The sequence below is a fragment of the Suncus etruscus genome, chromosome 6 (assembly GCF_024139225.1).
Source record: "Suncus etruscus isolate mSunEtr1 chromosome 6, mSunEtr1.pri.cur, whole genome shotgun sequence".
NCBI lineage: Eukaryota > Metazoa > Chordata > Mammalia > Eulipotyphla > Soricidae > Suncus > Suncus etruscus.
This window is the reverse complement of record NC_064853.1, coordinates 27,243,328-27,258,212: the sequence shown is the minus strand read 5'-3', so window position 1 is coordinate 27,258,212 and position 14,885 is coordinate 27,243,328. Positions and strand designations below refer to the sequence as shown.

Below are 14,885 nucleotides of genomic sequence, written 5' to 3'. Positions count from 1 at the left end.
TGGTTTGAACCTCAGGGAACAGATTGCTGAGGCTTAATCTAGATCACCTATCTAAATCATAACTGAATGTCTTTAATCCCACTGCTGCCAAGTGATTGTCTTCTAGAGTAGACTATCTGAATCCTTGATCTAGTCTAGTTTTCAATTAGATACGTTGCTAGGGAGATATCCCTTTTATAGGCTGCGTATCTGAAACACAGGAAGCATAAATGCTTTGTTCAGAGAATCACAGCCAATACAAAAACAAAACACTAAAGCTCTAGTATAAAGTGCAACACTCTAATAACTACCTCCCACGGAGGTGTAATCGTAAAATGCTACCTGTGAATCATTCAAATGTGTCAGCACTAAAACCTGAAAAAATTACTGGCTTTAGAGGCTAGGGAGAAGATCAACAGGCTAGAGCACATTCTTTGCAGGTAGGAATCCCAGATTTTTGATCCCTGAACCACACGATCCCCTGAGCACCCCAGAGCAGAACTAGTAGTACCCAAGAACTACCAGGTGTGACCCAAAAACTCAAGTAAGTACTTGTCTCACAAAAAATAGGGTGCGAACGAGGAAGTAAAAGGTTATTTCACAGACCCAGGTAATAAATATTTTAACTTTCTGGGCCACAGTCTCTGTTTCAGCTACTTACCTCTGTCACTGAACAAGAAAGTTGAACAAGAGGTAAATAAATGGTCATGGTGGTGTTCCAACAAATAGCTAATTTATAAGCTATAATTTTTGATCTACAATCTACAAAATCTATCTGGCAAACAACAGGCATCAACCAACCCTAAAAAAATCTGAACTTGGGGGCCGGAGAGATAGCATGGAGGTAAGGCATTTACCTTTCATGCAGAAGGTCATCGGTTCGAATCCCGGCGTCCCATATGGTCCCCCGTGCATGCCAGGAGCAATTTCTGAGCATGGAGCCAGGAAAAACCCCTGAGCATTGCCGGGTGTGACCCAAAAACCACAAAAAAAAAAAAAAAAAAAAAAAATCTGAACTTGTCTCGTCAAATCTGACCACCTATGAGTTTAGAAACAGGACAGGAGTGATTTCTAAGCACAGAGCAAGGAGTAACCCCTCACCACCACCAGGTGTGACCCAAACCCCCCCAAAAAAGGAAGAAAAGAAAAGGTGTTAGTGGCAGAGCTGTGACTCAAACCCAACTGACCTGATCTCAAAGGCCATGTTTTTAACCACTACTATACATTATTCTATATGCCAATACATTTTATTTTCCCAATGGCAGACAGTACAAAATTGAAAACAATATTTGTTCCCCGAATAAAGAGAATAGAAGAGAAAGTAAACAATAAAAGAATCTTTTCACCCGTTATATTAAATATATTACCAAGAAAAAATATGATCTCTAGAGATACACATCAAAAAGAATAGCTAGGGGCTAGAGAGATAGCATAGAGGTAGGGCATTTGCCTTACATACAGAAGGACGGTGGTTCGAATCCAGACATCCCATATGGTCACCTGAGCCTGCCAGGAGCAATTTCTGAGCGTAGAGCCAGAAGTAACCCTGAGTGCTGCCGGGTGTGACCCAAAAACCAAAAAAAAAAAAAAAAAAAAAAAAGAATAGCTAGGGGCTGAGCAATAGTACCGCAGGTACAGTCTGAAGGGATAAAACAGCCAACCTAGGTTCAATCCCCTGCATCTCATATGGTCCCCTGTCCACTGCCAGGAGTAACCCAAGGATTGCCTAATGCAACCTAAAAAGCAAAATAAATAAATAAACAGTACAGTAGGTAGAGTGTTTGCCTTGCACACTGCCAACCTGGGCTCGATCCCTGGCACCCTATAAGCTCCCCAAGCCTGCCAGGAGTGATTCCTTAGCACAGAGCCAGGACTAAATCCTTTATGCCATGGGATGTAGCAAAAATAAAAACAAATACATAAGAACACCTATCCATTTGAATCAACAGCATTTCTGTTCACATTCTCTTTTGCAAAAAGAAAGTATCTGTGGGGCTCCACACACCATAATGCAACCCTGAGGAAATATGTGTAGAGCAGGGGTTGCCACAGGAAATAAATCAGGCCAAGCTTATGAGGACAAAACACGTGTATTACAGGAGCTTTCAGCCTTGTGAAGCATGGAACAAGAGTGCTGCCCACCAAAACTGCAGTTTTTATTAAGCCCCAAACTATGAGCACACAAAAGACTAATCTAAAACTGGCCCCCCAGGTGAGTCTCTTTGATATGTAAAGTGAGAAAGAAGCAGGAAGCCACCTTTATTTTTTAGGGTGAAACAAGTTATAAACCAACAATATCCCCCTTTTCTGCAAAAGGAAAAAGAGGGTATTGCTACAAAGCAATATTGGAGCAACAGAGGACTAAGCTTAGATGTTGACCAAGACAAACAAAAGAATACAATGAAATCTTTGGAAGTTGGTTAAGAAAGAATTATATTTTCAAACCAAGGAGATAGCAAAAAGGCTGGAGTATATGCTTTGCATGTAGGAGCAGCCTAAATTTAATCCCAGAGAACTGCCCAGAGTAACTCCTAGATGGGTATCACCAGGTTTGGCCTAAAATTTTAGCCGGGGGGAAGAAAAAAGGTTTGTTTCTGAAAGAACATAATGCCACTAGTAATAATTGTTTACTTCCTCCACTTAAAATTTCTGATTGATATAACAGGAACATATATAGAAAAATACATAAAACCAACATGTTGGAACTGGAGAGATAGTATGGAGGTAGGGTGTTTGCCTTGCATGCAGAAGGATGGTGGTTAAAATCCCGGCATCCCATATGGTCCCCCAAGCCTGCCAGGAGCAATTTCTGAGTGGAAGGGCCAGGAGTAACCCCTGAGCGCTGCTGGGTGTGACCCAAAAAACAAAAACAAACAAAAAAATTAAAACAGGTTAAACTGCGGCAGGAGAGATAGCATGGAGGTAAGGCATTTGCCTTGCATGCAGAAGGACGGTGGTTCTAATCCCAGCATCCCATATGGTCCCCCAAGCCTGCCAGGAGTGATTTCTGAGCATGTAGCCAGGAGTAACCCCTGAGCACTGCCAGATGTGACCCAAAAACAAAAAACAAAAAAAAAAAAAAACATGTTAAACTAATCTAAATGGTTACACTGCATTCTTTGTTCATGGCATGAAAATTACTTTTTGAGAAAAAAGAAATTACATTAATGGCATGTCATTAATGGAAGTCCTGTAACAGTACAAGAAGCTCAATTTTTTTTATTTTCTGTTTATTTGGCTTTTGTTACCATTCATCTGTATAGTGTTTCCCAAAATTTGCATTTCAACACCCTGGGGAATGCTAGAACAAGTGGAATAGGGGTGAAGGATAAAATTAGCTTCCCATTACAACTGGGAAATTAACTTTTGTTAACTTCTGAAAGGTAAATTGAGGGTGGGGGCAGGTGTTTGACACTAAGGAAAAATTTTTCTGAAATGGACAGAGGCAAAGTAAGTTTGGGGACCTATGGTAGGCCTCAAAGTGGTCATTAATACGATTAAAATAATATCTACAACTTTGGGGATAATTATGTTCACATCTATAAGTAGACCCACTTACAGTCTCAAAAAGATTGTTTTATCAAATTACTTTTGCTCTATAACTGAGTCTAAAACAAGAATGTTAAAAGGTGCTAAAATTACAAAAAAAGAACATGATATGAAACTTTCACCTAAACAGAGCTCTTTGTAATAAAAAGACATTGAAAGGAAGGGGGAGAGTGGTCTTGATTCATCAAAATCTGCTATTTTTTTCACATCAGGAAATCCCCTTCCAGACTGGGCCAGTCAGAACTGTAGGTGCACTCTATTCATTCCTTAAGTAACATACTAGGCAAGAACTGTCTACACTTAAAGCAAACTTATTTTGTTTAGATTCCAAAAATTCTAAATTAATTTACTCAAAACCAAACTTACAATTGGTTAAATTGGAGCTTTCATTCTCTGATTTAAAATTTTAGTGATACTGAAAAACATTATTGTAATAATACACAGAGACAACAGAGATGAGGGCTGGAAGGTCCAGCCCACGATATAAAGCTTGCCACAAAGAATGATGAGTTCAATTGGAGAAAGGACTATACTGACAACTACCACATTGTTGGGTTTGTTTTTTTTTTTTGGGGGGGGGGGGAGTTGTCACACCTGGCAGCACTCGGGGTTACTCCTGGCTCTACGCTCAGAAATCCTGGCAGGCTCAGGGGACTATATGGGATGCCAGGATAATGCCCTACCTCCATACTATCCTTCCAGCCCCTTGTTCTTTTTTTTTTTTTTTTATGACTGAAACCCAACTACAAACATGTTTGTAATCATGGTTCTTAAATAAAGATATGTATTAAAAGAAAAATAAATAAAATAAAATTTTAGAGCTACAACCAGTATGGAAAATAATATGGAGCCAGGATACAGCACAAAGGGCCAGTATGCTTGCTTTGTATGCAAAAGGCCTGATTTTGTTCCCTGGCACCATATCACCAAGCACTGCTAGGAGCACTCCAGAGCAGAGGATCCAGTGTTACTGTACTTTATGTCCAAATATCACAAAAATTAAAAAAGGAAAAGAAAAGAAAGGAAAAAGAAAATAACAGCAGTTCCCTAAAAATTTCGAAATAGAAATACCATATGATTCAATAGTTCTACTGGGAATATAACGAAAATACAAAGCAGGCCTCAAACAGGTATTTGGATACCTGTATTCATGACAGTATTAATGATTCACAATATCCAAACATGCAAAAAAGTTAATGGATGGATAAGCAAAATTCAGCATATATAAATAATTCAGTCCTAAAAAAGAAATTGTGATATATTAGTTCACAATGTACAACTTGGTTTCACTCAAAACAAAGAACATCCCTGGTTTCTTTGTATCTGTTTGTTTATAACTTGGTTTCACCCAAAACAAGATTTTTCTATTTACCATCTTATTTTATATGTCTCAAGCACACCTGGGTGGGATGGTGTCAGGATAGGACTTTTGTCTTTATTCCCTGGCCTGGAGGGTAGTCTCTGTACTCAATAAAAACTACAGTTCTGGCAGCTCTCCTATCTCTTCTCTCTCTTCTCTCCTCTCTCTTTCTCTTCTCCCTTATTTCTTCCCTCCCTCCATAATAAGCCTGGTTTGGATTATTTCCTGTAGCAACCCCTGCTCCCGACCCATTTTCATGAGGTTGGATAAAGCGTGTGGATGCATACAGTGACACATGCTAGAACATGAATGAGCATTACAAATATTACAAATGATAATTCATTAAATACCTGTCTTGCAGACATGAGGTCACCAGTTCCATATGTATAAGCACCACAACTAAAGGTTGCAACCCCCAACAAACACCATAACCAATTATGTACAATCATCACAATCAAGTGTATGTAACCCCTAGTTATGGTATCAACAAAAGTCAGACAAAGAGAAGGAAGAAACTAATTTTAATGTCAATCACAAAAGAATAAACACTGGTTTTATTCCAATTCTATAAAGTCTGTATTCACGTTCCTAGAAAAAGTCAAACAGGGAATATGAAAAGAACAAAAGAAAAAGAAATTATGTGTATGCCACGACCACACTTGTGTAAGGAACCCTGACCCTGAGGACACATCTAAGGGAGGGCACCAGGCTCCAGAGGCCTTAGGTCTGAACCCACAAGGGAGGGTACATGGCATCGAGAGACCTAGGCTGCCTGTTCCCACAACTGCCATGAGGTACATGGAGAAATGGGAAAACTGATAGGGTTGTGGCATAAATGGGGAAATCACCCCTCTTATTTGAGACATAGCTTCAGTATCATCCTAAGGATTTTTAAGGCCACTTAGGTTTCTATAAAACCCTCCTGTCAATTGTGTATGCTCAAGCAAGTCTTTATTAGTCTGACAAAATTACTAACCAACCTCAAACCTAGCTTTGCTGTTAGCCTAAGTGCAGTCATATTAAGGGTTAGTATTTCAAGCTCAGCTCAGAGTGCATGAACTGGAACAAGGCCAAAACATTACAAGCTCCAGTCTCTGAAAACTGACCTTGCAAGCAGGTCCAGGTGGCCGACCACAAAGTACAAAGAATGGTCTCAGACAGATAGCAGGGGAGCACAGAAGCTGAAGGTTATGCCTTGGGTCTGTAAAGATAAGCATGCAGCTTGCCCTACACATTTTGTCTAGTATAGTGTGAGAACTAAGAGTTATGTCTGCAATTATGATGCTTTGCCAAGAAATTTAGTATATGTGTCCTGCTCTAACATTCAATAAACAGTTTCAGCCTCACTTCTGTCTGATCTCTGATCTCATCGCCAGTGCCGTGCATCCACCTTCCTCAGGGACCCCAAGGATTCCCTTAGTGTCTGGACCAAGGCCATGACATGAGTAAATTCAGTTTTTGTTTTTTTGTTTTGTTTTGTTTTGTTTTGTTGGGGGGGGGGGTTGGGCCACACCCAGCGGTGCTCAGGGAATACACCTGGCTGTCTGCTCAGAAATAGCTCCTGGCAGGCACAGGGTATGGGACACCGGGATTCGAACCAACCACCTTTGGTCCTGGATCAGCTGCTTGCAAGGCAAACGCCGCTGTGCTATTCCTCCGGGCCCAGTAGATTCAGTTTTGTAAAATAAAAAGAGTTCTGAATAAATCGTGCCTGCCTTGCTTGGGCTGCCAACCTGAATTTAATTCCTGGTGCCCATATGGTCCCTTAGTCCACCAGTAGTGATCCCTGAGCACAGAGCTAGTAGTAAATCCTGAACACAGCTGACTTTGACTCAAAGACAAGAAAGTATGAGATGGATGGTAGTGATGTTGCAACCACAATACGAATATACTGAAAACCTCTGAATTTAACACATTTAAAAGTGGTTACTATTGGGCTGGAGAGATAATATAGCAAGTATGGCATTTGCCTTGCACATGGCCAACCCAAGTTCAATTCTGACACGACATATAGTCCCAAGTCATGCCAGAAGTGATCTCTGAGCTCAGGTCCAGAAATAAGCCCTGAGCATAACCTGGTGTGGCCCCAAAACAAACCCCATCCCCCAAAAAATGGTTACCATCACGTAGCAATAGTACAGAAATTAAGGCACTTGCTTATATACAACCAACCCCAGGTCAGTCCCTCAAACATTGTCAGGAGTGATCCCTGAGGACAGAGCCAGGAATAAGCTCTGAGCACCACAGCCAAGTGTACACCCCTCCTGAAAAAACTAAAATATTAATCTTTTCGTTCTGTTTTGGGACACACCGGGCAGTGCTCAGAGCTTACCCTAGCTCAATACTGAGGGATTGATCCTGATGATGCTTAGGTGACCATCCATATGTGGTACTGGGAAGCAAACCTGGGTCACCCACATACAAGTAAGTGTTTTATATGATGTACTCTCTCTGGCCCAACATGGCAAATTTTAATTATATTCCGCTATAATTTTTAAAACTGTTTAATTGGGAATTGTTTTTATTCAAGGAAAAAATCATTAAGACAAACTAGATAACTGTGCTAGGTAGCTGTGCTTTATGCTCTGCTCACTAATCTACAAACTCCCAAAACTATCCCACTGAATTATAATCTCACATATACTACTTATCCAAAATAATTTATCTTTGAGGCCAGAGCAATAGCACAGCAAGTAGGGCATTTGCAACTGACCTGTGTTCCATCTCCAGCATTCCATAATGTCTCCTTGAGCCTGCAGGAGTAATTTCTGAGTGCAGAGCCAAGAGTAGCCTCTGATCACCATCAAGTGTGACTCAAAATTTTTAAGATAGTAATTTTAAATTTAAATAAATTTAAAATAATTTATATTTTATATCATAGTTCAATATTTGGAATATGTGACTACATAGATATTGTTTTCTTCTATAACTGGGCTAATCTGTCTTCCCATGTAGTATCTATCTAAACAAAATTACACAGGAAAATTAAGCTCTGTTTACTGCATATTATTGTCTTCCATTCCTCTACTGATTTCAACAGTTCTTTCCCCACTGAATTGAAACAGTTTAAGAAAATGCAAAACCCCTTTTTATTTTTATTTTTTTATTTTTGGGTCACACCCAGCAGCACTCAGGTGCTGGCTCCACATTCAGAAATACCTCCTGGCAGACTCACAGATCATGTGGGATGCTGGGATTTGAACCACAGTCCTTCTGCATGCAAGGCAAATGTCCTACCTCCATGATATCTCTCCGGTCCACAAAACCCCTTTTTAAAAACTTCCTATTGGGGTCGGAGCAATAGCACAATGAATAAGGTGTTTGCCTTGCATGTTGCTAACCCAGGTTCAATTCCCAGCATCCCATATAGTCCCCAACCTGCCAGGAGTGATTTCTAAGGGCAGAACCAGGAGTAACCCTGAGTACTGCTGAGTGTGCTTTCCCAAAAATATAAAAGCTTCCCATATTTATATACTGTGTTCATAGAACTATAACCAAATCTAAAATATATTTTTAAAATTCTATCCCATTAAAAACCATGCCCCTTGGGGCTGGAGAGATAGCATGGAGGTAAGGCATCTGCCTTGCATACAGAAAACCGGTGGTTCGAATCCCGGCATCTCATATGGTCCCCCAAGCCTGCCAGAAGCGATTTCTGAGCATAGAGCCAGGAGGAACCCCTGAGTGCTGCCAGGTGTGACAAAAAAAAGAAAAAAAAAAAAAACTATGCCCCTTTCTATATAAGTATCTAAGACTATTAATTTTCACAATAATATGAAATAGAGTATTAGTTTATTATGTTCACTTTGGGGTGAGAAAATATTTGCGTAGGTCAGTGGTCGGCAACCTGCGGCTCTTTACACTTTTAATTTGGCTCTTCTGTGTGCCGGGCGGCCGCTCCAGCAATCAGGACTCTGGCTCCTAGCCTCTGTCAGTGCGCGCCCTGTGTGGCTCTCAAAATAAATTTCAATCGTGGTTTTGGCGAGATTTGGCTCAGTTGAAAAAAAAAGTTGCCGACCACTGGCCTAGGTAACGGAAGAAACCAGCATCATCCAGTTATTTGCACTGCAATCTTCAAAATAAATTGCCCAGTTTCTGATAACTGCATAAGAGCTTAATCTTTTTCACTAACATATAGTTGTTTTTAATTTTTATGAATTCTAGGGGCTTATTCTGTATATGTGTTAAATTATTACTAATCCCACCATGATGTACCAGTGCCATCCTACCACCAAAGACCCCACCTCTTCTTTTACCTCCTTCCTCCTCTCCTTTATCCTCTAGTAACCAGTGGTCACAATCTAAGACTCTTTTTATCTTTCAGTTTGTCTGCTTTAGTTTGGTGGTTCATATTCACATGAGAGAATCCATTTATCTTTCACATTTTTACTTTTTTTACCTAGCCTAAGTGTTACTAAAATCTATCCACTCTTGCTCCAAAGACATTTTCATGTTTTTAATGGTAGAGTAGTATTCTACTATACCATAGGAGCTTTATCCAGTCATCTGTTGAAGGAGTTAGATTGATTCCATCTTTTAGCTACTGTGAATAAGATGCTTATGAGGTTAATTCCATAGATTTTCCAAAATATAATGTGACAAGAATAATTTATCTAAAAAAAAAGTCCACAAAAGCAAAATACAGTATTCTTAAGCACATAAAAGCCTAATACATAGGGGCTGGAGAGATAGCATGGAGGTAAGGCGTTTGCCTTACATGCAGAAGGTCGGTGTTCGAATCCCGGCATCCCATATGGTCCCCCCGAGCCTGCCAGGAGCGATTTCTGAGCGTAGAGCCAGCAGTAACCCCTGAACACTGCCGGGTGTGACCCAAAAACCAAAAAAGATAAAATAGAATAAAATAAAATAAAATAAAATAATAAAAGGCTAATACATAACATGTATATACAGTATCCTTAATTATTTTGAATGGCCATTATCTATTTGACAATATGAAGCTGATTCTCACCATCTAACATAACTATTCTCTGCAGATGCCATAAACTTTTTTCCATTTTGTAAACAAAACTGAACTGAGACGAAATATTACAATATATGGATGTGATCATTTCATGTTCTCCCAAGCATCTCCAGGAGCCACCTGTGCACAAAGCTAAGATTATCCCTTAAGCAGGTATAATCTAAGTGTGATCCAAAAAATAACAAAATAAAATAATTGTCATAAAAATAAGAGAACTACAATCTATAAGTTGTTAGAGAAAATAAAAAGACTGATGAGATCAAAGTCATAATTATCTTAAGGCTTTTAGTGAGGCAAACTGCATTTCTTTGCTGCATCGAAGTCATTCCTACTAGAATATCAAAATTTAATAACAACAAAACTACTACAAAAAAAGTTTGTTTTTTTGGGGGCCGGGCGGTGGCGCTCGAGGTAAAGTGCCTGCCTTACCTGCGCTAGCCTAGGAGACGGACCGCGGTTCGATCCCCCGGCGTCCCATATGGTCCCCCAAGCCAGGAGCGACTTCTGAGCGCATAGCCAGGAGTAACCCCTGAGCGTCACCGGGTGTGGCCCAAAAACCAAAAAAAAAAAAAAAAAAAAAAAGTTTGTTTTCACATTCCACATTACATAAAAGTTGGGAGTTGTAGAATAAAAATATTTAAGCAGGCAAAAAAAAAAAATCTAAGGCCAGGAACCAAAGTAATAGTATAAATAGTGTGTAGGATATATGCCTTGCACACAACCAATCCATTTCGATCTCTGGCATCCCAAGAGGTCCCCTGAGTCAGCCAGAAGTAACTCCTGAGTGTAGAATCAAGAGTAACCCCTTAACATTGCCTGGTGTGCCCCTGTCTCCCCTGCCCCCAAAATCATCTAAGGCCAATCCTGATCCTACAAAACCAAAATCATGTGGCCAATTTCTAAGAACCCTTCTAAATTAGGAGGTTTTTTAATTAATTGTTGATATTTGAAAACTCCCAGGGTATGAAATATGACAGGGTAAACTAAAAGAGCAAAATTCTACACATGGACATCTGAACATTAAGTTGTAAAATAAGAAACTTGGGGCCGGAGTGGTGGTGTAAGGGGTTCAATCCCATGGCATCCAAGCCAGGAGCGATTTCTGAGCGCATAGCCAGGAGTAACCCCTGAGCGTCATTGGGTGTGGCTGAAAAACAAAAAATAAAATAAAATAAGAAACTTAAAAAACTAAAATCTGGGAATAGAGGCCGGAGACATAGCACAGCAGTAGGGCCTTGCATGTGGCCAACCCAGAAAGAATGATGGTTTGATTCCTAGCATCCCAATATGGTCCCCTGAGCCTGGCAGGAGCAATTACTGAGCGCCTAGCCAGGAGTAACCCCTGAGCAATGCCAGGTGTGACCCAAAAACAAAAAAAAAAAAACATAGTTGAGAATAAAAGCCAGTCATAATCTTAGAAAGAAAAAATATCACCTACTATACACCATATACAATGAAAAGTGTTCAAAGAAAGGCAAAATCTGCCTGTGCATAGTAACAGCTTTGAGGTGGAAGTCAAGACTCACCGCTAAATTACTACATTATCTTCTTCACCAAACATCCAAATGCCAAGTTGGTGTTCACCCCGGCATTAGCTCTAAACTCCATGTGTCTCATGATGCGGAAGCATCCCTTATCCAAAGGTCTTCCTAAAATTTCCTGTACGCACTACAGTTCGGTCCGGTCAGGCAGTGGTCCTCAAACTATGGCCTGCGGGCCACATATTGTATTTGTATGTTTTGTTTCTTCATTGCAAAATAAGATATATGCAGTGTGCAGAAGAATTCGTTCATAAGTTTTGTTTTTACTATAGTCAGACCCTCCAGTGGTCTGAGGGACAGTGAACTGGCCCCCTGTTTAAAAAGTTTGAGGACCCCTGGGTCAAGGGAATAAATAACCTTGGTTAATCGTCTGAAACTACTCCTGGAGAAAGAATAACCACGTAATTAAAATCTATAATGGAGAGGAACGTACAGTAAAGGCTGAGGTGGTAAATCTATTAGGTTGAGAAGGCTCCCCAAAGACACTTACTGTGTGTGCAGGCTGTTTGCACCCCCTTCTTTAACCTGCAGAGCCACTATTTACATGGCACCCAAGCCTTACCTGTTTATAGCTCCATGAAAATGCTCACAAGGCCGTGCTTAAACTCATATTCTGTTCTACACTCCCCTTCAGACAGCACACCCGCAACATCACACGTTCCACATCTACTTTCCACCCAGTCACACACGGTGTACCTCCTCCCCAAAGGCTGCGCCTTCACCTGATGACGAGAGAAAAGGCGAAGAGCTTCACACTCCTAGGTACACAAATAAGCCATGACACCTCCTGACAAAACGGCGTATATACGCACCCAACACAGCCCGTGAATCATAGTTACACTCACTCTCTCTCTCTCTCTCTCTCTCACACACACACACACACACACACACACACACACACACACACCATTGTGCCCAACATACACCACACTTAAGGCAGCGATCACACGGTGAATTATAGTCTGTCACATACACATAAACACACCCCACATTGTGCCCAATACACAACACACTTGATAGCCACACAAACACCCCACATTGTGCCCAATACACACCAAACTTAAGGCAGCGGTCACATTCAGAGAATCATAGACAGACAGACAGACAGACAGACACACACCCCCCAAATTGTACCCAATTCACATCACACATAAGGCAGCAATCACACTCGGTGAATCGGTCTGTGGCACACACACACACACACACACCACATTGTGCCCAAAACACAACACACTTAATAGTCTCACGCACGCACGCCCAACGCACCCCACACTCAGGGCAGCAGCGCTCGCTCCCAGTCGGTGTAGGCGGCGGCGGCGGCGGCCACCCCCTCCGGCCGCCCGACGCGCGCCGAGGCCCGGGGCGAGGAGGGACCCGGCGGGCGCCTCACCTGAAAGTCCGCCAGGATCATCTCCCGGTCCATGTTGGACGCCATGGCGGCCTGGCGCGAGCGGCGCGGCGCGGCGCGGCGCGGCGAGGCGAGGCGAGGCGAGGCTCCGGGCGCGACTCGCGCACCTGGGAGGAGGCCGGCGGCGCCTCCCGCTGCCTCCGTCGCCGCCGCCGGGGCCGAGGGGCGCGGGCGGGCTAGGCGCTCATGCGCTCGCTAACCTTCAGGCGCCCGGCCGGACGCGGCGCGGCTCGGCTCGGAGAGGGCAGGTGGCGACGGACCGACGGCGAGCGGGGCGGGGCGGGGCGGGGAATCGGGCCGAGCCAGCGAGCGAGCCAGCGAGCGAACGACGAGCCGAGCCGGCGGAGGAACGCCAACAGCAACGCCGCCGCGGCCGCCTCTCTCCGCCTCCCTCCGCCTCCTCCGCTTCCTCCCGGCCGCCGCCTCCGCCGCTGCTGGGCCGGCGCCGACGCTGTCGCGCACTTTGCCTGTCATCGAGGTCGCAAAGCGGCGCTTTGCGGCCGTCACGTGACCCGCCGCCTGTCAAGCGGCTCCCCGGCCCGCGGGAGGGGGGACCCTCGCCTCGCCGCGCCGCGCCGCGCCGCGCCGCCTGCCGCCCGCTGCCACCTACCGACGGGGGAGCCCCCGACTCGAGCCCCGCCACAGGTTATTCCGGTTCGGAGCCCCGGCGAGGCCTCCGGCACCGCCTCCCTCACGAACCAGGCCGAGCCGGGGAGCGGATCCGGCGCTTTCCGCGCTCACCTAGTCAGGCCTCTGTTTTACTCGTCAAATCTCGCGAACCGACCCACTCGGGGCATTCCCAAGCACACACAGCATTTCGTCCACGGACATTTTCTCTAACCAAAGTTACACACACACACACACACACACACACACACACACTGTTGTCACTTCTTACCATCTGGAACGCCCACACTCACTAGAACTCTTTCCCCCAACACCCCTGACTCCAGCACCCTTAGCATACAGGTAATCAGACACACACACACACACACACACACACACACACACACACACACACACACACACCCATGGTAGACATGGGGAGACATGGAAGGTGAGAAAGGTAAGAATATTGACAAGAAAAAGATGAAGGTTTTGTGTGTACATACATATGTGTGACTTATATTTAAAAAGAACGATTCTATTGCTGAAGCACGTTTTAGAAGCATAGATAGATGTGAACAGATTGAGACCAGCTTTGAATACAGTCAGTACTTCTGTCATAAATTAAGCAAAAATTTTAGAATACTAATAAAATTACTAAAAGGTTCAATGTGGTTAGGAGTTGGCAGTTTTAAGCCAAGAATAGCTATACCTATATGGGCAGCTATATGGGTACAATGATCTGTGATAACTTGTAATTATTATTGTGTATGGATCAGAGGTGGAAGATGAGAAAAATATCTTCTGCATTTACTTTCTTGGGGGGGAATGTAAAATTCTAAAAACTGGCCTGATATGAGACTTCAATTTGATGCTAAAATGAAAATAGGTACCAGTGAAAGCACCATTAATATTAAGGCCTGGGTTTTTGTATATTTTGAACTCAAAAAAAGACCCCTATGCTGTTTTGAAGATCTTGGTTTAGCCTGATTTTTTTTTTCTTTAAATGAAAACCTGGCCTTCAAATATCAGGTGATAATTTGAATTTAGACCAGAATTAACTAAATAAGTAAAATACATAAAGTGAAGTGTCTGTGTGATTGCCATTCTTAAGGAAGTTATTACAAAATATAACACAGACGTGAATCAAGAGGTGAATCACTAACCAGGAATGTGGTTCAGTGATAGAGCGCTGCATGCTTCACATTTGTGAGGCCCTGACTTAAACTTCCTCTATGGGTTAAGAAAAAATGTGGGCCCGGAGAGGTAGCACAGCGGCGTTTGCCTTGCAAACAGCCAATCCAGGACCAAAGGTGGTTGGTTCGAATCCCGGTGTCCCATATGGTCCCCCGTGCCTGCCAGGAGCTATTTCTGAGCAGACAGCCAGGAGTAACCCCTGAGCACCCGCCGGGTGTGACCTCCAAAAAACAAGAAAAGAAAAGAAAAGAAAAGTTGTGACAA

At 43.0% G+C, this 14,885-nt stretch overlaps 1 protein-coding gene across 1 annotated transcript in view; it reads right to left on the bottom strand.

Annotated features, from left to right (window-relative positions):
- The window catches only part of FAF1 (Fas associated factor 1), a 402,771-nt gene extending 389,911 nt beyond the window's left edge, over nt 1–12,860 (bottom strand). The window contains exon 1 of the mRNA XM_049774743.1: nt 12,801–12,860. Coding sequence (XP_049630700.1) covers nt 12,801–12,845 — 45 coding nt within the window. The 5' untranslated portion in view covers nt 12,846–12,860. The remainder of the gene's footprint in view (nt 1–12,800) is intronic.
- Nucleotides 12,861–14,885: the final 2,025 nt, after the last annotated feature.